The sequence below is a fragment of the Gossypium raimondii genome, chromosome 12 (genome assembly GCF_025698545.1).
Source record: "Gossypium raimondii isolate GPD5lz chromosome 12, ASM2569854v1, whole genome shotgun sequence".
Taxonomy (NCBI): Eukaryota; Viridiplantae; Streptophyta; class Magnoliopsida; order Malvales; family Malvaceae; genus Gossypium; species Gossypium raimondii.
The window spans coordinates 21,606,970-21,629,947 of record NC_068576.1 but is presented as its reverse complement, the minus strand read 5'-3'; the positions used below and the strand labels follow the sequence as shown (position 1 = coordinate 21,629,947).

Genomic DNA, 22,978 nt, shown 5'->3' with positions numbered 1-22,978 from the left:
CACTTACATGCGAACCCAAAGTGCAAACTGCATAGAGTACGAGTCAAGACCCAATCTGTGATAAATTCAAGATTTTACTAATCCAATTGATGTGGATTCAAACACCAGTATACACATTTTTATTTCGAGGGAGGTTTTGTTAAAATAAAAAATTAAAGTATCCTTAAATAATAAATTGTTTATATTAAAATAAAAATATATAAAACATATCAAATTGGTATGAAATTTGATGATATTTTTTTTATTGGGTAATGTACCTAACCAAATTAAAAAAAATAGTATTTGATTTCCTATACTTTTAATTTTTTCATAATCCGAACGCTGACACTGTAATTCACTGAGATTTATTTATCAAAACCAAAATCCCCTCGCCCCAAAAAGAAATCACTGAATTTGTGAAACCTCAAAAAGACAAAAAAAAGAATAAAGAGAAATAAAGAGAAACCCACAAGAAAAATTGAAGAGGAAGAAATGTTATGCTGACACCATATAACCACAGCTCAGCTCAATAAAAGTCCACTCTTTCTCTCTTTAGACATCTCTGCAACATTTCTCCATGTCCGTCGCCAAATCCCCTTAGACCGCCGCCCACTCATCCATCCTTTTCGTTATTGAAATTGCCGGTGTTCAATACATGGCGGAGGAGGGCGACGTCGTTTCGAAGACCTTCCGAGCACTCGTGGAGAGAGCGGACCGTAAATTCGCACGGGTCCGGGACTTCCCGTCGTACGGACGAGCACAAGGGCAACATTATTTCCAGAAAGTCTTCAAAGCGTACATGCGGTTGTGGAAGTACCAGCAAGAGCACCGAACGGAGCTTGTCAAAGCCGGTCTGAACCGGTGGGAGATTGGGGAGATCGCCGGTCGGATCGGCCAGCTGTATTTCGGCCAGTACACTAGGACGAGCGAGGCCAGATTTCTGGTCGAAGCCTACGTTTTCTACGAAGCGATTCTGAAGAGGAGGTATTTTGAAGGGTGTAAAGTGAAGGATCTTGGAGTCCGGTTTAAGGAGTTGAGGTTTTACGCCCGTTTTTTACTCGTTTCCTTGATTTTGAACCGGACCCAGACGGTGAAAGTTGTCGTTGAAAAGCTCAAAGCTCTGGTTGATGATTGCAACGCTAATTTCCGGGTAAAGAAATGTTTCTATTTATTTTTTTATATATATTGAAAATTTTCTTCATTTCTCTTTGTTTATATTTACTATTGCTGGATACGGTTTTTTTTTTCATTTTTTCTTATGCTATTTTTGGCTGCTAAGGGGAATTTAAAAAGAAAAAAAAAAGTTTTCCTCAATTGACTGGAATGTTAAGACAATGAGGGTTTGTATTCTTTTATTTTTTTATTGATTACCATAATAATTACCGTACTTTCAGATAATACAATTCGATCTTTCATTTTCATTTTCTTTTTAAAAGAAAAAAGGGACGAGAATAACATTTAGGTGACTTCACTGATGAATATAACTTGAATTTTCGTTAAAAGTTTACATTTAAATAAGTTAATGGATCTGCTCACTTATATTTGCTTTAATTCTTAATTTTCTCTTCTTTTGACCCCATTTTCCTAGAATCTTTTGCAATTTCATCATTGGTGGAACAAAATTAGTAATTCTTTCTGAAATAGTAGGTAACTGAAGTATATGAAGTGAAGAATTATCAGAATATAATTGTTTGAATTGATGAATTTAGATACATTATTTCCTCCTTTATACTAAGTAATGATGGCAGTTGAGTGCTCTGAAGTGCATTAGAGGATGATGGAATATTATATGGTGACATTGTTTATGAATATTTTATTGTTATGGGCATGTTTCATTGTACAAAATGTTAGCAGCTACTGATGAAGGCATATGTTTTTCTTTTTCTTTTTCTTTTTAATAGGAAACGAACTTTAAAGAATGGAAACTAGTAGTGCAAGAAATTGTCCGCTTTATGAATGCCGATGCAACTTTTACAATTGCAAGTGCTAGGCCATTTAGGTACTCTGCTATATTTGACTGTCATCCAAATTCTGTTCAATACGTGGCTCGGTTCCATGCTAAGAAGGTTCTAAAGTTTCGAGATGCAATCCTGATGAGTTATCATCGGAATGAGGTGAAACCCATTTTTGCTGATTTGATAATTGATTTTGGGATTGCTCAAAATCAGCCATAACCTGCAAATCAAGGTTGTCATAATCTATTATTCTGTTGTCTTTTTTAGGTAAAATTTGCTGAACTTACTCTGGATGCATATAGAATGCTACAATGTTTAGAGTGGGAGTCTAGTGGATCATTTTACCCAAAGCATCTGGCTGAAACAAAGGAGAATGGTGTTGTAGTTGATTATTCTGGAACTTCGGGACTGATAGATATGAAGTTGGTTGCAGACATGACTGATCCAACTTTACCTCCAAATCCCAGGAAGGCTATCCTGTACCGACCCTCTGTAACACATTTGATAGCAGTGAGTTTTATAAAGCCTGTTTATTGAATTTGCTACTGTAACAATTTTCTATTATTAGGAGACAAATAGGTTAGGGTGTTTTTTTAGATTGCTTCATGTAGTTTGACTAATTGTATTTTTAGGCCATGAATGGCAATCTTCATATCTTCCATTAGAAGAAAAACAAGAACTGCCCAAAAAGAAAAGAAAAAGTATACGTGTTCCTTTGGAATGCCTGACATTAATTTACTCTTATGCACTATAGTTGTCATGGCATATGTTCTTTTTTTTTCCTATTGCCTGTGTGAATTTTCTTTCTTTTTTTTCTAATCATATTATTATGCTGGGGATGGATGTAGATACTGTTAGGTTTTATGGTAGTAGGCATAATATGTACATAAAATAAATAACTAGTAATCTTTAATTCAGTGAAATCTTTACACCCAAATTAGATGGATCATTAATAATTGTTGCTACCCTGTTAAAACAGTATATCTACAATTCTTTGCCTCATATGTATTTTTACATAGGCTCTTTATATGGATATAATCATCATGGTTGAGTTTGGGCAGGTTATGGCAACAATTTGCGAGGAGCTCCCTCCAGAGAGTGTTATACTGGTTTATCTATCAGCTTCAGGTATTTTTCTTCCACATCATAACCATCGGAGGAAAAAAGTCAAAATAACTTTAATGTGTTTACTCTTCCCAGGTTGTTGACACTTGATACTGTAATGAATATGCAGGGAAGCCTAGTCATATTAATGCTTCTCCAGTAGAATCTTCAGGAGGACCCAAGCGAACAACAAAAAACAAACTTACTTCTCACAATTCCCTAGAGCAGAATTTTTCTTCACCTGAATCCCACATTAATGGCAAGAAAGGGTCTAGTGACTATTATGATGATTATCTTTGGCTAGGTTCTAAAGGAAATGGTGGTAGGTAGCTGTAGTCATATTTAATACTAAATGATATCTTTACTTTTTATTATGAGGGTTTTGTAGATTGGAACTCCTGAATTCCATGTAGCATGTCTCAATTGATCCTATGCATGACTTTCTGGAATTTGCAGGTTCAAGTAATCTCTATCCTGGTGATATAATTCCTTTTACCCGAAGACCTCTTTTCTTGGTCATTGATAGTGACAGCAGCCATGCATTCAAGGCAGGTTTGTCATAACTTATGCATGGTTTGTCCAAGATTTTTTTGCCTTGTTATGTGAAAAGTGATATGTTATACAGTTATAGTATCATTTAGTGGCATATTTGGATTAATAAGTTTGAAAAAGCAATTTAAGATTTGGGAGGACATATAATAACTCCAGATTGGTATGATAAAAATGAAGTAGATGGCTTTTGCTGCAACTTGCGAATCAAGTTCAATTCATTGCATTGCATTTCGCGAATGAAAATGATGGATGGTGAACTTAACAGAAGGAAGTAGTTTTAATTATGATAAAAATGAAGGCTGGCAAAAAGCAGTTTGGAGGTTTGAAAAGATATTCAAACCTCTAGACTGATCTCTCATCATGTGGTAGATTGTTCTGGCTGCAATGTGCAAATAAAATCCTTTTATGGCAATTGCTTTTGTAGATAAAAATAATTGATTGAAATTAATCAGAAGACACGAATTTCACTCTTTGAATGTAATGGCAATGGATAGGCTTGTTTTTGTTCTACATCTAAAATGCTCTTTCAATTTCTAACTGAGATGAAAAATAAATATTGTTTATTAATCAATTAAAATTTATGACACCACCCCCCGAGAATTGAATTGCTTGGAACATGTTTGTTTAAAAATGGGTGTTAGCTGTTAGGTTCTTTTCTTTTTGGAATAGACAGTGGGATCTGCTAAGTTGCGAAGAACTTCATTAAACTTGTTGCATTATTTGTGATGGATGGCTTTACAGTATCTCATATTGCTTTCATCTTAATTGTTATTTATCTATGTGGTTGCTTATTGTATAAAATTACTATGAATTTCAGGTCTTACATGGTGCAGAAAGAGGAGAGAAAGCTGCCTTACTGCTTTCGCCATTTAGACCAATGTTTAAGGACCCTTTTAGTGCTGATATTACTCAGAATGGAAGTCAGTTTACCTTTTTCTTGACTGCTCCTTTACAAGCATTTTGCCAAATGACTGGCTTTGCCTTATCTGATAGTGATATAGTAAGTTGATTTCAATTTTTCTTTAATGGTACATTCTCTCTGTGCCAGTTGGTGTTATTTTCATCTGTTCCTGTTTTTCTTCTTTGTAGGAAGTTCTAAGTAATGCTGAAAACATCTTGTCTACTGCTTTTTCCAAGTGGGAAGTAATTCTCTGCAAGTCACCAAGCCTGGATCTGGTTTGGGCGCAAGTTTTGTCTGATCCTTTTTTAAGGCGGCTTATTATTAGGTATTTAATCTTTCATCTTTATCTCAGTAGCTTTTGTCTGTTTATACAAAATTAGATAGATTTTGCTTGGTCTAACGGAAGCATGCTCGGATAAATATCTACTTAATGATATCAAGTGAGGAATTGCTGCTAAGTGGTTGTGCTTTGTAGAATATATTGGTGTTCATCATCCGAGTATGTTGTTTAATATTTTGCATGCTTAGACAAACAAATGAAATGATGGTATCTTGCGATTTTCTCTCCAGATTCATATTCTGTCGAGCTGTGCTCTCTGCTTTTTGTTCTTCAGAAGAGAGCGAACAATATGTACCTGTTTGCCTACCACAACTTCCTAATTCTCTGTCTCCAAAGGCTGAAGTCGTGCAGTCTTCAGTCAGCCAGCTTGCAAATCACCTGAACGTTGCCGACGGCTTTCACTTTGACAACACATAAACAGGGTCATAAGTTGATGAACTCTGTACGATAACATTGTGGTTTTCTGATAGGAAGATTCATTCAATTTATAGTTTTTTTATGGTACAGTAGCTCCTGTAATTTCACCCTTAGTTGGCAATTCTGGGTACTCAAAAAGACATATGGTTGCTAAGCGAGGCTTAAACCAGGCATCGTTGAGGAATTTGATCGAGCATGCTCACTTCAGCTTCTGTAATCGCCTACAAACTCCTCGCTGGTTTAATAATCTCTTTTCCGGAACTTTATCCTGGTAAGCCACTATTCTTAAAATGGGTAAGGTATGCATGAACATAGGTGGCTGAAGTCTTTAGGAGTCCCACCATTGATGTATAATAAGGTAACTGCTGTCATGAACGTTAGATAGAGCCTTTTCTGTTTAGTGTTCCATTTTCTTTTAAAAATTTTTTGGGCAGATTTGAAAAAGAAAAATGAGGTAGGCTAGTGGGGTTTTTTTGTTTTTTTCGGTTTGATTTATATGTTTTCTTAAAGAAGTGTTAATGGAAAGAACTAGAATGTAAATTGAATATTGGTAATCGAGGAAGCGTCTCAATACGTGTAATTGCAATGCATTTTTTTTCTTTAATAGTTGTACTTGCTTTCAATTTATTTTATTGGAATTTAATGTCTTGATGATATTAATTGAGTCAAGCTCAATCAATTATTTATTTTAATATTACCTCTTTAGATAAAAAATAAAATAAAAAAACTCTTTTCAAGTAAATTTTAACAAAAAAAATACAGATGAGTATAACATATTTATTTAATTATGAAAATAGCATACTAAAAGCCAAATTAGTATTCCTATTCTGATATGCGTCAATATAGGTTTTACTATTTAAAAGAAACAAATCATGATTTGAGCTCATTCCTATAATACACATTTAAAAAAGGAATTATGTATTTTTAGGAACGTGAATTGTTATGTATTCACAAACAAAAGTTAATATTGAAATAAATTTTATCACAAAATATTAAAATTTATAGTTAATATCTCAAAGGTTAAAATATGATGCTAGTCTCACAAAATTTAAAATCTAATTATTGTATTTTAAAAGTTAAAATTCAATCTTCAAATTTTCCTTTTAAAATTTCAGTCAATCATTAAAACTGTTGGTATTTTTATCAAAATTTGTAAATTTTAAATTTTAATTAGGTTGTTTTGTATAATTTGATATGTGATTGACAAAAAAATTTCTTAAATTGACAAATTTTATCAGAAACTATTAAAATGATAATAATTGAACTACAAATTTTAAATTGCAAAAATATAAAATTAAAATTTTAACATAAGTACTGACAAGTGACAACTGATTTTAACCTATTCAAAATGTTATTTTGATCCGAGCATTAGGCATCCATTGCCTGCCTTACTCACGAACGGCGTCGTTTAACCATCTCTGAACTTGAGTAAACTCTCAAAACTGGCCACTTAAAAATGTTTTTCGTTTTTCAAAATCCATATCAGTACTTTTTCCGGTCAAAATTGGTCCGTCAGTCGGGTCAGTTCATGTTTGTGTTGTTCAGTCGGGTCCGATAGTGATTTGCAAAACCACTTGCAGTTTAGAAAGAGCTCCGATCGATCTCACTCAACAGTTAGGTCAATAGCCGCTTTTGCAAATCGCCTAAACCAAGCCAAAAAAGCCCCCAAAACTCGACAAGGCCATGGTAGTTGCTAGTTCCAATCCCCACAACAAGGAGATGCAAATCCGTAGAAGAATAAGCAACATGTAATTTTCTTTTTCTCTCGCTTTCTCCTTTCATCTTCCCTAATTACTGATGCAAATTGCTTTTTTTTTTTGGGGGGGGGGATTGTTTTAAATAGATTCAATAAAAGAGAAGAGGATTTTCCATCACTGAGAGAATACAATGATTACTTGGAAGAAGTGGAAGACATGAGTATGTTGCGCTTTATTCAATTTCCCTAATCGTTTGGGTTTTTTTTCTTGGTTAAACTATCTAATTCGGGGGGTTTTGGGCAGTTTTTAAATTGATTGAAGGAATAGATGTTCAAGCTATTGAGGAGAAAATTACCAATTATCAGCAAGAAAATGCTGAGCAGATTATGATCAATCAAGCTCGTAAGGTACCTTTCAGTAACCCCTTTTTTAGGTTTCCTCCAGGGTGACTGAGGCTTATAACAATATCATCAAATTTTCTTTTCACAGAAATATTTCTTGGAAATTTTTACTTTTGAATTACTAAAATAAACTGTTTTGATGAACAGGCTGAAGATTTAGCTGCTGCAATGGCAGCAAGCAAGGGGATCCCAGTACAGGCCGATACTGATGGGGTGAGAGAATTCTATCATCATTGCTGTTTTAAACGTTTACCTCAGTTCTTGAATTCTGTTTCTAAACATAAAGCATGCATCGTCTCTTTGGTGTTATGTAGCTAGAACAATGCCTTGCAGTCAGTCTCAGTATTAAAGTGGTTGTAGTTAATTTCTTAACTTCATTCGTGTTGCTACTGCCTACCTACCGGCTTTGAGCAAAATGGTTAATAGCCAGTTCAATTGTTTGACATTTTAGATAATGATGGTAGTATATATTATTGTTTCCGGGATCTTTTTTTCTATTCCATTACTTTTTTTCATTTTGTTTCACATGACTGGGAAGAAGAGAAAATATGTACTTTGGGAAGTTCATTTGTTGAACCTTAGTGTACATGTTTTTACATCTGATTAAACCTTCTGCTAGTTTTGGTTTGGACATTTTCACCTACTCTAGTTTGTATTATTTGCTGTACTTGCAACGGATAACTGATATTTCCTTATTTATTTTGAGGTTCTCTCGAATTAATGTTTAGACGGTTTTGATTTATTGTACTTCAGGTTCTTGTTAAGACTTGAGACAACTTTGGTATATTTAGTTTTTGTTGAAGTTGCTTTCATGGTTCATCATTGCTGTAAATTTTTGGACTGGATGCATCTTGCTTCCATGTTTCTCAAATAAGGTTTCTTCTGCAGCTGTCAAAATGCAAAAATAATGTCACATTTTGATAGATAGACTTTTAAATTGCCTGTATTCTACTGGTTTTTGACTCTTCTTTTTCAATCGTTTAACACGTGACATAATCTAAGCTGATTGTTTGTTTACTTAAACAGGCCCTAAGCCAGAACTCACAAGCAGGGTTTGTAGCTGGTACCCAAGGTCAATATGCACCGACAGTTGCTGGAGGACAGCCACGACCAACAGGCATGGCACCACAACCGGTACCACTTGCTGGTGGGCTGGACATGCATGGCTATGCTCTTGATGATGAGGAAATGATGAGGCTCCGGGCAGAAAGAGGTGGAAGAGCAGGAGGGTGGAGTATTGAGTTGAGCAAGAAGAGGGCACTGGAAGAAGCCTTTGCAAGCATATGGATTTGATATTCCTGATGGAGTGCCACAGTTTGGCAAATGTAGCTTGGTTTTGTGCTGAATATAATACTGCAGCAGCTACTATGGATGGGGATTGCAAAAGAATTTTTTCTCTAGTTGTTAAGGGTGAAGTAACCCCATTAATGGTACAAGAGCAAAACTCAATTCAATTTGAAAAAATTGAAAAAAATTCGAATTTTGTATTAATCAAATTGAGTTATTCAAATTATTTGAGTAAATTCGAATAAGTAATTGGAGTTTTGAGTTCGAATCAAGTTGAATTTTACAATTAGAATACCTCGAACAATTCAATAATGATTAGTGTAAATATCATTTTGGTCTATGTCAAGTTTGAAAATGAGTAAATTGGTCACTCTAAATAAAAATTATCAAAAGTTTAAAATAATTTTCAAAATTTAAAATATTTATAAAATTTCAAATATATATATATATTTTAAAAATAAAGTTAAAAATTAAAATTTTTCTAGGATAATAATTTTTGGACCTAAGTAAAGTAATAATTCAAGTTTATCATACTAAAGTTTTTTTTTGAAATTTTTTTCAAATATATATGGTTTTAAATTTATGTGTTTTACCATGAAATTAGTTATTGTTAAACCAATTTTATTTGATAAAAGATTTTGATATAACAAATTGAAGTGTTTTTTAATATAAGTTAAAATTGACAAAATGATTTTTAAATTTGAAGTTTAAGAAATAAAACTTTGAATATTTACATTAAACTCTTAGAAAATTTTGAAACAATTTTAAAATCAGGTCAAAATAATTTTAATCAAGTCAAAATAATTTCAATCAAGTTAAAATCATTTTAACATATCAAAATGATTTTCAAACAAGTCAGAATTGCTTCAGGCCAAAAAATATTGATATCACTTGGCCAAGTATCGATATTTTTGGAATTACCGATACCCTATGAAAAATCGAGAAAACATGCATTATGTTTTCAGAAACCCTAAAAATTATCGATACTATTTTTTTTTTGGTATCGATACTTTTTGAAAAATAATCAATACCTTAAAAATGATACCAAAATTGCATTCTATTTCATATAACCCTACAAAGTATCAATCCAATATTGATACCTATTTAAAAAAGTATCGGTAAAATATTTTTTGTTACCGATTAATAAATCTCAACGGTCACTAAATCAACATTTATTACAAAAATTATAAATCCCTTTTATTTGGTATCGATACTTGCAGTTGCAGGTGAATTAAATGATCTGGTTTTACATCCCCAACGACCATATTCACTACACCAATAACCTCAACGATTGGAAATCTATTAGAGGGTATAAATACCATCTTCCAAAGACCTACAACAACAAGAAAAGCACTTTCAAGCAAAAATCATCAATCAAACAACCTTAGAGCTTAATACTTTCACATTTTTCTTACATACATGTGTGAGCTTTATCTTTATTCTCTTTCTCAAGTTTATTTATTGTATTTGAGCTTCATTTTGCAAACAACTTAATCTTGTAAGGATTGCTTTTTTGTTTGCTTATTTGTATATCTTTGAAAGGGTTTGTAACTTAAGATTTTGGGTAGAAATCTTAAGGAGTTGTTAAACCTTGTCCCCAAAGGTTGAACAAATTAGTGAATTTGAGAAAATCCTTAGTGGTGGAAAGCTAAGGTAGTGGAGTAGGCAATTGGGACGGAACCACTCTAGATTCTTTGTGTTTATTATTTCATTTTTGTCTTTGCTTTCACCAAAATTTTTAAAGGTCAATTCACCCCTCCTCTTGGCATTTTCCGTTTGTTCCATCGAGCTATCAATTATATTATAACAAGATTTTAATTTGACATGTTTAATTTAACTCAAACAATTTTACTCAATTTGAATTTTATTTTATTCGACTCGATTCAATTCAAAAAAAATTCAAATTAAATAAGGATGATAAAATAATATTTATCAACTACAAATTTGGATTTGTCAACTAGAAATTTTTTCACCTCAACCCTAATCAGCCCTTTACAAATCACAGGCTAATTAAAGGCAGGGTTGACTTGTAAGTAAATTTTCTAGTATTCTGATTCTTATATTTTAGGCTATATGTAGTGGATGGAACCTAGTGGATCTTCCTCCTGAAAACTGAAACCAAATTGGAAGTTTATCGAAACATCAAGAAATGCTAAATTTGTTTGGGCCAAAACATGTAAAAAAAATGGCTGCTACTAGTACTAGATCTGGCAATTATCGTGTTTGTCATATTTTCTTGTGTTATGACTGGGTAATAATTTTATATCTGTTTAACTTTTGACCTATTAATAAGTTACGTATTAAAGGTTTTGACACAGTGTGTGTTCATATTCATGTTTTGTTTACGTCATGTTTTTCGTAATTTTTTAATGCATTGCATTTGTGGTGTGTAATTATCATTATGAGGTATTTAGTCGTGCTCTCCCAAATCTCTTGCAATACAATTTGCTGAAAATTATTTGGGTAAATTATATATATTTTCATCTAATTATAAAAAATCTCTATATGCATAATAACGTCACTCGAGTAGTCTCTATGGCACATTCCTAGCTTGATCTCCCTGGAATGACTAATCTATTTCTCGGTACTTGCATCATAACAGATGCTTGTAAGTTTGTATGAACTTAGTGAATTTTTAGCCATCTTTACCTTGAACACTTGTCGTTGAATCTTCTCCACTTGATGAGTTTTGAATTCCTTTCTGATATTGGTAGATACTTTTCCTTTTTCTCGATGGATTCATATACGCTCATTTTGGCACTTGTCTATAATACATTCATTCCACCTATATGGCGGACTACAAAATTCACCTCTTATTGCGGACCTATTTCACAATCTCTTCGAAGATGGAAACTGATGCATTCCATAGAATATGTTCATCTCAACACCGCTCTTGGCAGATTTTCACACAGACAGATGTTGAATACTTCTCTTAGATGATACGCACAATTGTTACTTTTGGAAGATTCTTATAATAACTAATCTCTTAGATTGATATACATACGAATCTTACCTTTGTTGGATTTCCGTATTGGCTGATCTTGGAACAATTCCCAAACAGGTCTTACCTTTGGTAGATTCTGATACTACATCTGGTGGTTGACAGAATGCTAGTCAGATTGTAACCTTCTAAACTCAAATAAAGAATTTATACGGATGAATGCGACATTTGAGTCATTCATTAGAACTCTAGATAACTGTGTTACAAATCGCGAGAGTACCCAAATTTGGCAAATACCATAGAATCAGATAACCTCTTTACAAATTGTGGATTTGCTCAGACTTGGCAGTCACTTACACCGACCATACTTTCGAGTACATTGCGTTCTCTTTTTGACAGATTGCTATAGCGAAGACATAGATCAGGACATTATAAAATGAACTCCTTTAGAAACTACTTCAAAGAATAACCAGACTTCTCCACGAAGGCAGCTAACTATTATTAGCAATTTAGGCGTTATAGAATACACCACAAAGGCTCCACATAATAAGCCATTAAAGATCCACAAATAACTTGCTTAAAAAGGCTCTGTTTGGTTGCCACCAAGGCAACACATGAACTGTCGTGTTTGCGATATGGATTTGCCTAAACTCACCATTGCGTAAGGTCTGCCTATCATCGCCCAGAGACATGCAAAAACCCAAGTAGATAAACGCGACCTATCTGCCCTTTCCAGAATATGCCATGGCTATGGTCTTTCCTCAGATTTACCGTACCGAAAATTTGTGTTTACTGTCCCAACGGACTTTGCCGAATACCACCGTGGGGTCAAATCTCATATCATACAATTTCTCGCCACTCTGTCAAACCCCCATTTCTCTAGCATTCTCAATCATGTATCATACATATAGCATAAGTACACATTCATGCAGACTTAACTCTTACTCATAGCATATTCATAGTTATATACATACAAGATATCAACATAATCATGCAACACAGCATACGCTCCAAGTACGATCATATAGTTGCTTCACAGAAACACAAGTACTCATGCATACAACACATCACACACTTAAACTCATGTAGATGCTATACGAGGATCACACATACAGGTTCTGTAACATCACTAACCCGTATCCATCGTAAAAATAGGGTTATAGAATATTACCGTAAAAACATAAATTTAAAACATACATTTCAAATCTCAACATAAACATGATTTAAATCATTCATATACATGCATATCGTCCCTTAATCGAGCCTTCGAGGCCTTAGACACATTTTAGAAACGATTCGGGACTAAACAAGAAACATTTGGAACATTTAAGAAAAGTTTGAAAAATTGAACTGCAAGAGTCACACGGTCGTGTGACTCACACGACTGAGACACATGCCCATGTCTTAAGCCGTGTAACAATCGAAATAAGGACACACGACCATGTCCCAGCCCGTGTCTATGCCTATGTAACTTTCAAAATTGGGTCACACGTGCAAGCCATACGCCCGTGTGTCAGGCCGTGTAACACTCGAAATGGCCTTACACGCCCATGTGCTAGGCCATGTAACTGCCTGACTTGCAACCCTTGAAACCTACAGGGGACACACGGCCGTGTCGCATGGCCGTGTGGACATGAAATTGGCAAAAAATCAAGCCATTTTCATCACCCATTTCAAGCTTGTACCTAAACACAATTTGTGTACAACTTCAAGGCTTCAAAACTTTACCAAAACATGCATTAAAATGACCATTAACGTACAACCAATATGCCATGTAAGGCACCTCAATCACAATCAATCAAACATACCTTAAGATATGCATATTTGACCATATTTCAACCATCTCAAAATATACCATAACTTAACCTATTCCATGTCAATCTAAACTTACCATTTGTACCATTTCCCTCATGCATCACAAGCACATAATGACACAATTCAACCATTACTAAAATGGTACCAAACAACCAACATATATACATACTAAAATCAACATCTAAGCACTCAACCAAACATTAAACATAAGTCCAGCTATAAATGCCAATATGACATTGGCTAAAACATCAAAAACTATTAATATAATCGTTGGATAGTGTGATAGATCTCCGACGAGCTTCGAAACCGATCGAGCTTCCGATAATCTATAAAACATAGGAAAGAAAACTACGTAAGCATATAATGCTTAGTAAGTTCGTAAAATATGAACATAACTTACCATTTCAATGCATAGCTTTAAAATTAAACATGATACAATCTAACACAAGCTTGACACAAGCCTAAGCATCATCAACAACACATGTTAGTGCATCAACTCATAAGTCACTTGAATTAGCATAAAGTAAGCTATATGTACATAAACAACATCATTTGAAATCATCATTTTCATAAACATAGATTTACTGTCATTGAACATTTCCTTTTCGTAAATTCACGACATAAGTCATTTGAACACTTATCGTTCCTTTCCTTTTCATACCCGTTGAACCATTTAGAATAACATCGGATACGCGGAAAAACTCACATAAAGTGTGCTAAACATAGAACCTTTCCTTTTTCCTTTACATTATTGCTCATACGAGCCGTGAAGTGGGTCTGCTCACACAAGTTGACAGTAGAGTGTAAGCTACACGATGCTGCTCACACAAGCTGTTGGGTGTCCGCAACAAATGTCGAACCTCAGCCATCGATAGGAAGTTCAAGACCAGCACCCGAAACATGGTAACCTTAATGACATGTCATTTGTATCCTACGTATTCCTAAGGTTCAAATGGGACTCAATAATCATCGTAACATCGTTGGATTTCCACATTTAATTTCATGAAAAACAATACATGAATATATAATTCAATATAACGTTAAAATGTTAATTAATCATACTAATTTACCACGATTACAAAGACGTAAAAACGAGATCAACTAATCTAATGCTTTAGCTTTTCCTCGATCTAGTTCCGTACGAGGTTTATCTTGATCTAAATAAGAAAATTCAATCCATTTAATACTCATATTATTCAATTCAGTCCAAAATTCATACTTTTGAAAAATTACACTTTTCCCCTAGTATTTTAACTTCTTTACAATTTAGTCTTTAAGCTCGTAAATTGAAATTTAAACAATTTCATCAACATTTCATGCTAGCCGACTGCACTAGGGACTTATATCAACCCATACAAAACAACATTTCATAATTTTACCATGGAATTTTACTACTTTTATAAATAAGTCCCTAAATAACAATTTCATCAAAAATCCCTTTACAAAACTTGTTTATTTAACAACAATGACTCATAATGTTTCATTAAAATTCAATAATCATGAAAAAATTCTCATGGAAAAACCCTAAACATTTAAAAATTTTGCAAATTAGTCCATGGGCTAGCTAGATTAAGCTACAACGATCCCGAAAATATAAAAATCATTAAAAATAGAGTTGTAAAACATACCATGAAAGCACAAAAACCTAGCCGAATACCTAGCAAGCTTCCATGGTGTTTTTTATTTTCATTTTTGGTGGAAGAAGATGACACAAAAGATGATGTCTGTAACAACCTGTTTTCAGTTAAATCAGAACAGTGATTTTGGGACCACAAATCTGATATTAAAATATTTATTTTATTAATATTTTAATGTATAAATCATGTTATTAGTGTTGTATAAAAATTTCGTTAAGGAATTTTATCGTTAACATGCTTAATTTGATAAAAGGACTAAATTGCATAAGGTGCAAAATTTGAGTTCTATAAGTAAAAGGTGTCAAATTGCTATGAAATTGAAATATGAGTGGCCTTAAAAGGTAATTAGACCATTAGGATAAATATTGTACAAAGATGGATAACTTTTAATGGTTTCAAAGGTTATTGCTTAAGGTTAATTTGGTAAATTAATAAAAACAACTTAAAATTTTTTTTTAAAAAAAGGTAAAAGAAAGATATCATATTTCTTCTTCTTCATCAACCGAATTTAGAACCTAAGGAAGCCATTAAAGACCTTTCAAGGTTCGGCCATACTCCATCTATGCATGTAAGTGCATTTTTGTTCTATTTTTAATGATTTTTATATTTTTGGAGTCGTTATAGCTTAATCTAGATAGCCCATGGACTAATTTGTAAAACTTTTAAAAGTCTAGGGATTTACCATGAATGTATATGTATTGTTTTTTATGTTTGATGAAAGAAAATGGTTAGCTGTTGTTAGATAAACAACTTTTATTAAGTGATTTTTTATGAAATTGTCGCTTAGGGATTAAATTGAAAAATAGAAAAATATGCATGGTGAAATTGTGAAATAAATGAAATGTAGGGCTTTCTGGGGACCTACATGAAATTCGGCTATGGTGGGTTAAAGGTGAATTGCATGAATTTTCATTTTGTAAAGAAATCAAAACATTAGGGGCAAAAGTGTAATTTTGCAAAAAAGTGAATATGAATTTGGAATGAATAGAATAGAATAGTTATTAAATTGGTTAAATTTATTAAATTTATTATTTAGATCAAGATAGACCACGTGCGGCTTTCGATCGACGCAATGAAAAGCTTCGAATTAATCAACTACATTTCTACGTTTATTGTCGAGGTAAGTTCGTACGCTTAAATAGCGTTTTAAATTATGTTTTAAATGTTATTATTTTATATAATGTCAAATTGTGTTTCAGTGGAAAAATTTAATGGCATATCAACGATTATAGGCTAATGAAAATGGATAACTTCAGCTATCGAAATAATAAAAAAGGATAGCCTCGGCTATCAAATTATGAAAAGGGATTGTGACGACCATCAAATAATGAAAAGGGATTGTGACGGCCATCGAACAATGAAAAGGGATGGCTTCGGCTATCGAATTGTGAAAAGGGATAACTTGAGCTATCAAATTATGAAAAGGGATGGTGATGACCATCAAATAATGAAAAGGGATAGCTTCGGCTATTGAGTCGTGGGGGTTGGAACAACCATCGTGATTTTACTGGTGTGAGCTTCAGTAAGAATTATCGATGCAGTTTATCTTATTACTATGGAAAGTAGTAAGTATGTGATATCCATGGCAATGAGAAGTATAAATTCACTTGAATTAAGTTTATAAATCATTTATTCTATTGTTGAATTGATACATATGTAATTTAGATTTTGCAACGTATTGATAAGCATAGATTTTATACTACGAACTTACTAAGCATAATATGCTTACCTTGTGTTTATTTCTCTATGTTTTGTAGATAATTGAAAGCTCGTTTGGTTTGGATAGTCGTCGGAGACCTATCACACTATCTATCGGGTATATCGATAGATTTTGACTTTTTAAGTCTTAGTTATAATGGCATGTGCAAGTGTTTTGGTTGAGGTTTTAGCCATTATGTTTGGGCTGATAAATTTGGTATTTTTGAATGATGAAATGGTATTAAGTTGGCATGTATATATTTGGCCTTGTAATGGTTGTTGTTTTGGTGTTTGTGGTAACTATATGATGGAAATTTAAAATGGTAGTTAAACATGTTTGTTATAAATTGTCTTTTGATATGTTTGAATGTGGTGATTTGGTAGATTGGTTATAAATGACATATATGGCTAATGGTGCTAGGTGTTAAATAGCATATTAGGTACTTTTGGTGTAAATTTGATTGGTAAACAAAGTGGTAAGTTTTGGCATAAACTTATTTATATGTTAGTTGAACTTTTGGCCAAATTGTGCATATGGTTATACATGTCTAATTGTTGTGATTGAGGTGCCTTTTGGGCATATTGGTTGAATGCTTATGTACCTTATTGGGATAGCTTGATTATGCTTATTTTTAGTGCAATTTGAAGGTATGTTTATATGTGGAAATTTGATTGTACGTATGTGCTTGAATGGGTGAGAAAAATGGCTTATTTTTCGTTCACACGGGCAGAGACACGGGTGTGTGTGTCTCAGCCGTGTGTGACACACGGTCGTATGTCCCCTGTAACTTTCAAAGGGTTACAAGTCAGGCAGTTACACAGCCTAGCACACGGCCTGACTCACGGTGGCGTGTGGCTTGGCCGTGTGACCCAAGTCAGAGAGTTACACGGGCACGGACATGGTTTTGGTCCTTACTTCGAATGTGCACACAGTCGTGTGACCCCTGTAGTTTGAAAATTTTTACCTTTTTTCAAAAAATTTTATATGTCTCCGATTTAGTCCCGAATTGTTTCTAATGTGTTTTTAGGGTCTCGAGGGCTCAAATAAGGGACAATATGTATGTCTTTGATTGGTTTTTCTATGATTGATGATGTGAATTAAATGTTTTAAATGTTTTATTGTTTTGAATTGAAATCTCCGGTAATGCTCTGTAACCTTATTCCGACGACGGATACGGGTTAGGGGTGTTACAATATCATTTGTTTCTTTAATTTACTTTAACATAATTATTAATTTACTAAATTAACCTTGTTAATTAACCTTAAATTCACTTAGTTTTATGTCCATAAATTTCCACTAATAATACTAATGGTCTAATTACTAAATAAGTCCCCTTACTTTGGGATTTCATAGCTAATTGACACCTTTAGCTTATAGAACACTACTTTTGCACCTTTTACGATTTAGACCTTTTTACTTAATTAAGCATTCAAACGTCAAAATTTCTTAACGAAATTTTTATACGACCTTACTAATATTTCATAGATATTAAAATAATAATAAAATGAATTTTTACTTGTCAAATTTATGGTTTCAAAACCACTATTTCTATTTCACTAAAAACAGGCTGTTACAACTCTCCCCCTAAGGAATTTTCGTCCCCGAAAATCTTACCAGAAAAGAGGTTCGGGTATTGCACTTTCATAGCTTCTTCCAGTTTCCAAGTAGCTTCTTTTATACCGTGACGTTGCCAAAGAACTTTCACTAAAGCTATGCTTTTATTTCACAATTGTTTAACCTCTCAAGCTAGAATTCTGATTGGTTCTTCACTGTACGTCATATCAGGCTGAATCTCAACGTCGACTGGTGAAATCATGTGTGAAGGATCTGATCGATGCCGTCGTAACATCGATACATGAAATACATTGTGAATCTTTTCTAACTCTAACGGTAAAGCTAATCTGTAAGCCACTATCCCGATTCTCTCAATAATCTCGTACGACCCAATAAACCTCGGACTAAGCTTTCCTTTCCGACCAAAATGAAGAACTTTCTTCCAAGGCGATACTTTCAAAAACACTTTGTCGCCTACTTGTCGATTCGAAGCTGCTTTCAAACTGTCTCGTATCACTTTAACCTTTTCTTCAGTTTTTCGCACCAAATCAACCCCGAAAAGCTTTTTCTCACTGAGCTCAGTCCAATACAATGGAGTTCATCACTTTCAACCATACAAAGCTTCGTATTATGCCATCTTAATGCTTGACTGATAACTGTTGTTGTACGCAAATTCAACCAACGATAGAAATCTCTCTCAGTTACCTTCCAATTCTAAAACCTAACATCTAAGCATATCCTCGAGTATTTGAATTACTCGCTCATACTGACCATCGGTCTAGGGATGAAATGCGGTAATAAAATGTAGTCGAGTACCTAGAGCTTCATGTAACTTACTCTAGAGTCGATACGTAAACTGCGGATCTCTGTCAGAAATAATAGAAACTGGCACACCGTGCAATCTAACTATCTTAGCCACATACAACTTTGTTAATCTCTCGAGTGAAAAATCCATACGCACTGGAATGAAATGTGTGGACTTCGTCAAACGATCAATAATGACCCATAAAATATCTTTCTTTCTCAAAGATAGAGGCAATCCCTATACAAAATCATCGTGACACATTCCCATTTCCACTCTGGAATCATCACTGGTTGTAACAAACCAGAAGGTACCTAATGCTCGGCTTTAACTTGCTGGCAAACTAAACATCTCGATATGAACTCTGAAATCTCTTGTTTCATACCTGGCCACCAGTATATCTGTTTCAAATCGTCGTACATTTTATTGCAACCAGGGTGAATAGACAAGCTTCTACTGTGAGCTTCCTGTAAAATTTTTTGAACAAGATCAAAATTTTTCGGAACACAAATTCTGCCTTTGAAATACAAACTATCATCGGAACCAACATGAAAATCTGAATTAGATGTCGTTTCAATCTATTTCCGTTTAACTATCAAAACATCATCACTTTTCTGAGCTTCGCAAATCTGCTGCAAAAACATTGGTCTAGCTTTCAATTCAGCTAAAATCGAACCATCATCAATCAATGTCAACCACATGTTTAAATCTCGTAAAGCAAACAGATACTTTCTAATCAAAGTATCAGCAACAACATTAGCCTTTCCCAGATGATATTAATGATCAAGTCGTAGTCTTTCAACAACTTGAGCCATCTGCGCTGTCTCAAATTCAAATATTTCTGTGACATCAAATACTTCAAATTTTTATGATCGTGGAGATATGACATTTTTCTCTGTACAAATGGTGTCGCCAAATCTTCAAAGCAGACACAATTGCTACAAGCTCTAAATCATACGTCGGATAATTCTTTTCGTGCGGTTTCAACTATCTAAAAGCATATACTATCACTTTTCCCTCTTGCAGCAGAACACAACCCAAACCATTTAACGACGCATCACTAGAAATTTCAAATTCTTTACCGAACTCCAATTGAACTAACACAGGTGCCTCGGTTGACAATGCTTTGAACTGATTGAAGCTTTGTTGATATTTCTCGGACCATTCGAATTTAACATTCTTTTGTAACAATCTCATTAATGGCGTAGCAATCATCGAGAATCCCTTGACGAATCTTCTGTAATATCCAGCTAAATCCAGAAAGCTTTTGACCTCAGATACATTTCTCGGAGGCTTCCAATCTACCACAGCTGAAATTTTGCTCGGATCAACTATAATGCCATCGACCGATACAACATGTCCCAGAAATCCGACTTCCCAAAGCCAGAACTCACATTTACTAAACTTAGCGAAAAATTATTTTTCGTGCAAAGTTTGAAAACAATTCTCAAAGGATCGGCATGCTCTGTCTCATCTCATGAATAGATCAGAATATCACCAATAAACAAAAAAACAAATCTGTCTAAATACAGTCTAAAGATTCTGTTCATCAAATCCATAAATATTGCAGGTGCATTAGTCAAAACAAATGGCATCACAAGAAATTCGTAATGTCCATACCTAGTTCTAAACGTGATTTTCGGTACATCTGAGTCTTTAACACGCAACTGATAATAACCAGAATGAGATCAATCTTTGAAAATACTGTTGCACCTTTCAACTGATCAAACAGATCATCAATACGTGGCAATAGATACTTATTCTTGATCGTAACTTTGTTGGGCTGTCGATAATCAATACATAATTGCATGAATCCGTCCTTTTTCTTAAAAAATAATACATGAGCACCCCAATGAGAAAATTTGGGTCAAGCAAATCCCTTATCTGTCAAGTCTTGCAACTGTGCTTTCAACTCTTTTAACTTTGTAGGTGTCATTCTGTAAGAAGCTATTGATATCGGAGATGTTCCTGGGATTAACTCAATAGCAAACTCAACCTCTCTGAGCGGTGGTAACCTTGGTAATTCCTCTGGAAACACATCTGTATACTCACATACCATCAAAACCGATTCTAGCTTCAACTCGGAAACTCTAGAATAAAATATGTAAGCAAGATATGCGGCATAGCCTTTTCTAACATATTTTTGTGCTGACATAGTCGATATAACATTAAATATACTATTCAATCTATCTGGCTTAATTCGAAGCTTTTCACAATTTTGACATTTCAACTAAATACGCTTTTATCTACAATTCACCACAGCATCATGCAGAGGTAACCAGTCCATACCCAGAATCACGTCAAATTCATCAAAAGGTAGTAACATCAAATCAGCCAGAAATTTGCAACCCTAAATCATCAAAGGACAGTTTTTACAAACTTTATCAACTAACACATACTGACCTAGGGGGTTCATTACTTTAACCATTAACTCGGTAGACTTGAAAGGAAATTTCTTATCTAACACTAAAGTCGTGCATATATACGAATGTGTTGACCCCAGGTCAATCAAAGCAATAACATTAGTATCAAAGATAGAAAATGTACCAGTGATAACATCTAGCGCTGAAGCTTCCTCTCAAGCACGGATCGCATAAGCTCTAGCCGACGCTCATGCCTCGGATCTCACAGCAAAGTCATTTGTCCCAGTACGACTATTTCCCGCATTTCCAATGTTCCGTGGCAGTCTACCTCTCGTAGCAGTATTACTCGGTTGATTAGTCTTAGCCTTTTCTTTGTTGGACCTTTTCGAGAAATCTATGATATAATGTTCATACGAACCACATTTAAAACATGCCCCTTATTTCATTGTGCAATCACCGAAGTGTCATTGTCCACATTGTTGACATTCGGGCTTAATATTTTTAACACTGCCCACACTCGCTACGGACGTAGCCTGAGGTTTTAAACTTGCATGTTGTTTTCCCCTATCTTTACTTGAATAACCCACTAAAGCTGACAAATGACCATGATATTCTTTCGACTTCTTCGAAGATGATTGATATTACTTTTTCGCTGGTCTCTTTCTTGAATCTCGAGCCTCATAATTGGCTTTTCTTTTTTCTTTACTCAATTCTTCAACTTTGTGCGTTCGGTCAACTTGAACAACAAATTATTGCAATTCAAGAGTCCCGACTAACAGCTTGATGTCTTCATTCAACCCATCTTCAAACCGTGTGCACATAGCAACACCTGTCAGCATACATTCTCGGGCATACTTGTTGAGTCAAACGAATTCCCTCTCGTATTCGGATACTGTCATCCGGCCCTATTTCAGCTTAAGAAACTCTTTACGTTTCTTATCAAGAAATCTCTAACTCACATATTTTTTTTTTCAAAATTCAGTGTGAAATAATTCCCAATCTACCCATTCTCTTGGCACAACTGAAACCAAGGTGTTCCACCACTGATAAGGTAAATCTTTCAATAAGAAAACATCACATTTCAGGCATTCGGTCGGAGTACATGATAATTCATCAAAAAATTTGATCGTATTTTCTAACCAAAATTTAGCTCTGTTTGGATCATCTTCATATGTACCTCTAAACTCTTTAACCCCATGTTTACTGATTTTATCAACTGGAGGCTTGCTCACTCGTACTGGTTTCAAACCCTGTGGAACTACAAGAAACAACTGGGGAACATGTGGAGCTGGAGGTTGTTGTGCCATAGGATTCGTTCGTACGAACTCGGTAAACCATTCATTCATCATTTAGAAAAAGGCTTCCTTAAACTCTATAACAGCCATTTTTTAGTGAAATAAAGCAGTGGTTTTGGGACCACAAATTCGACGAGTAAATATTTATTTTATTATCATTTTAATGTCTATGATATGTTAGTAGGTCGTATGAAATTTCGTTAAGAAATTTTGACATTTGCATGCTTAATTTAATAAAA

At 34.2% G+C, this 22,978-nt stretch overlaps 2 protein-coding genes across 3 annotated transcripts; both read left to right on the top strand.

The window, feature by feature from the left end:
* Positions 1–353: 353 nt before the first annotated feature.
* On the top strand, positions 354–5,852 carry LOC105763533 (uncharacterized). 2 transcript variants are annotated; one of them, XM_012581773.2, is made up of 9 exons: positions 360–1,129; positions 1,881–2,093; positions 2,202–2,444; positions 2,996–3,062; positions 3,169–3,360; positions 3,495–3,586; positions 4,408–4,590; positions 4,680–4,816; positions 5,062–5,852. In XM_012581773.2, exons 1-9 carry the CDS (start codon positions 635–637, stop codon positions 5,246–5,248), a joined length of 1,809 nt encoding a protein of 602 aa, XP_012437227.1. In that variant the 5' UTR covers positions 360–634; the 3' UTR covers positions 5,249–5,852. The 2 variants fall into 2 exon arrangements, 1 of the variants encoding a protein (XP_012437227.1); XR_008191995.1 differs by lacking the exon at positions 5,062–5,852 and having other exon boundaries at positions 354–1,129; positions 3,495–3,590.
* Positions 5,853–6,646: 794 nt separating this feature from the next.
* LOC105763532 (uncharacterized) lies at positions 6,647–8,901 on the top strand. The gene is made up of 5 exons (XM_012581771.2): positions 6,647–6,996; positions 7,092–7,165; positions 7,249–7,352; positions 7,494–7,559; positions 8,373–8,901. Exons 1-5 carry the CDS (start codon positions 6,932–6,934, stop codon positions 8,637–8,639), a joined length of 576 nt encoding a protein of 191 aa, XP_012437225.1. The 5' UTR covers positions 6,647–6,931; the 3' UTR covers positions 8,640–8,901.
* The last annotated feature ends 14,077 nt before the right edge of the window (positions 8,902–22,978 follow it).

Bases quoted from the DNA above. Each gene is read 5' to 3' on its own strand.
- LOC105763533 (XM_012581773.2), top strand. From the start codon at position 635: ATGGCGGAGGAGGGCGACGTCGTTTCGAAGACCTTCCGAGCACTCGTG. The intron at 1,130-1,880 runs GTAAAGAAATGT...TCTTTTTAATAG, and splicing joins ATTGCAACGCTAATTTCCGG to GAAACGAACTTTAAAGAATG. The intron at 4,591-4,679 runs GTAAGTTGATTT...TCTTCTTTGTAG, and splicing joins CCTTATCTGATAGTGATATA to GAAGTTCTAAGTAATGCTGA.
- LOC105763532 (XM_012581771.2), top strand. From the start codon at position 6,932: ATGGTAGTTGCTAGTTCCAATCCCCACAACAAGGAGATGCAAATCCGT. The intron at 7,353-7,493 runs GTACCTTTCAGT...TTTGATGAACAG, and splicing joins TGATCAATCAAGCTCGTAAG to GCTGAAGATTTAGCTGCTGC. The intron at 7,560-8,372 runs GTGAGAGAATTC...TTACTTAAACAG, and splicing joins TACAGGCCGATACTGATGGG to GCCCTAAGCCAGAACTCACA.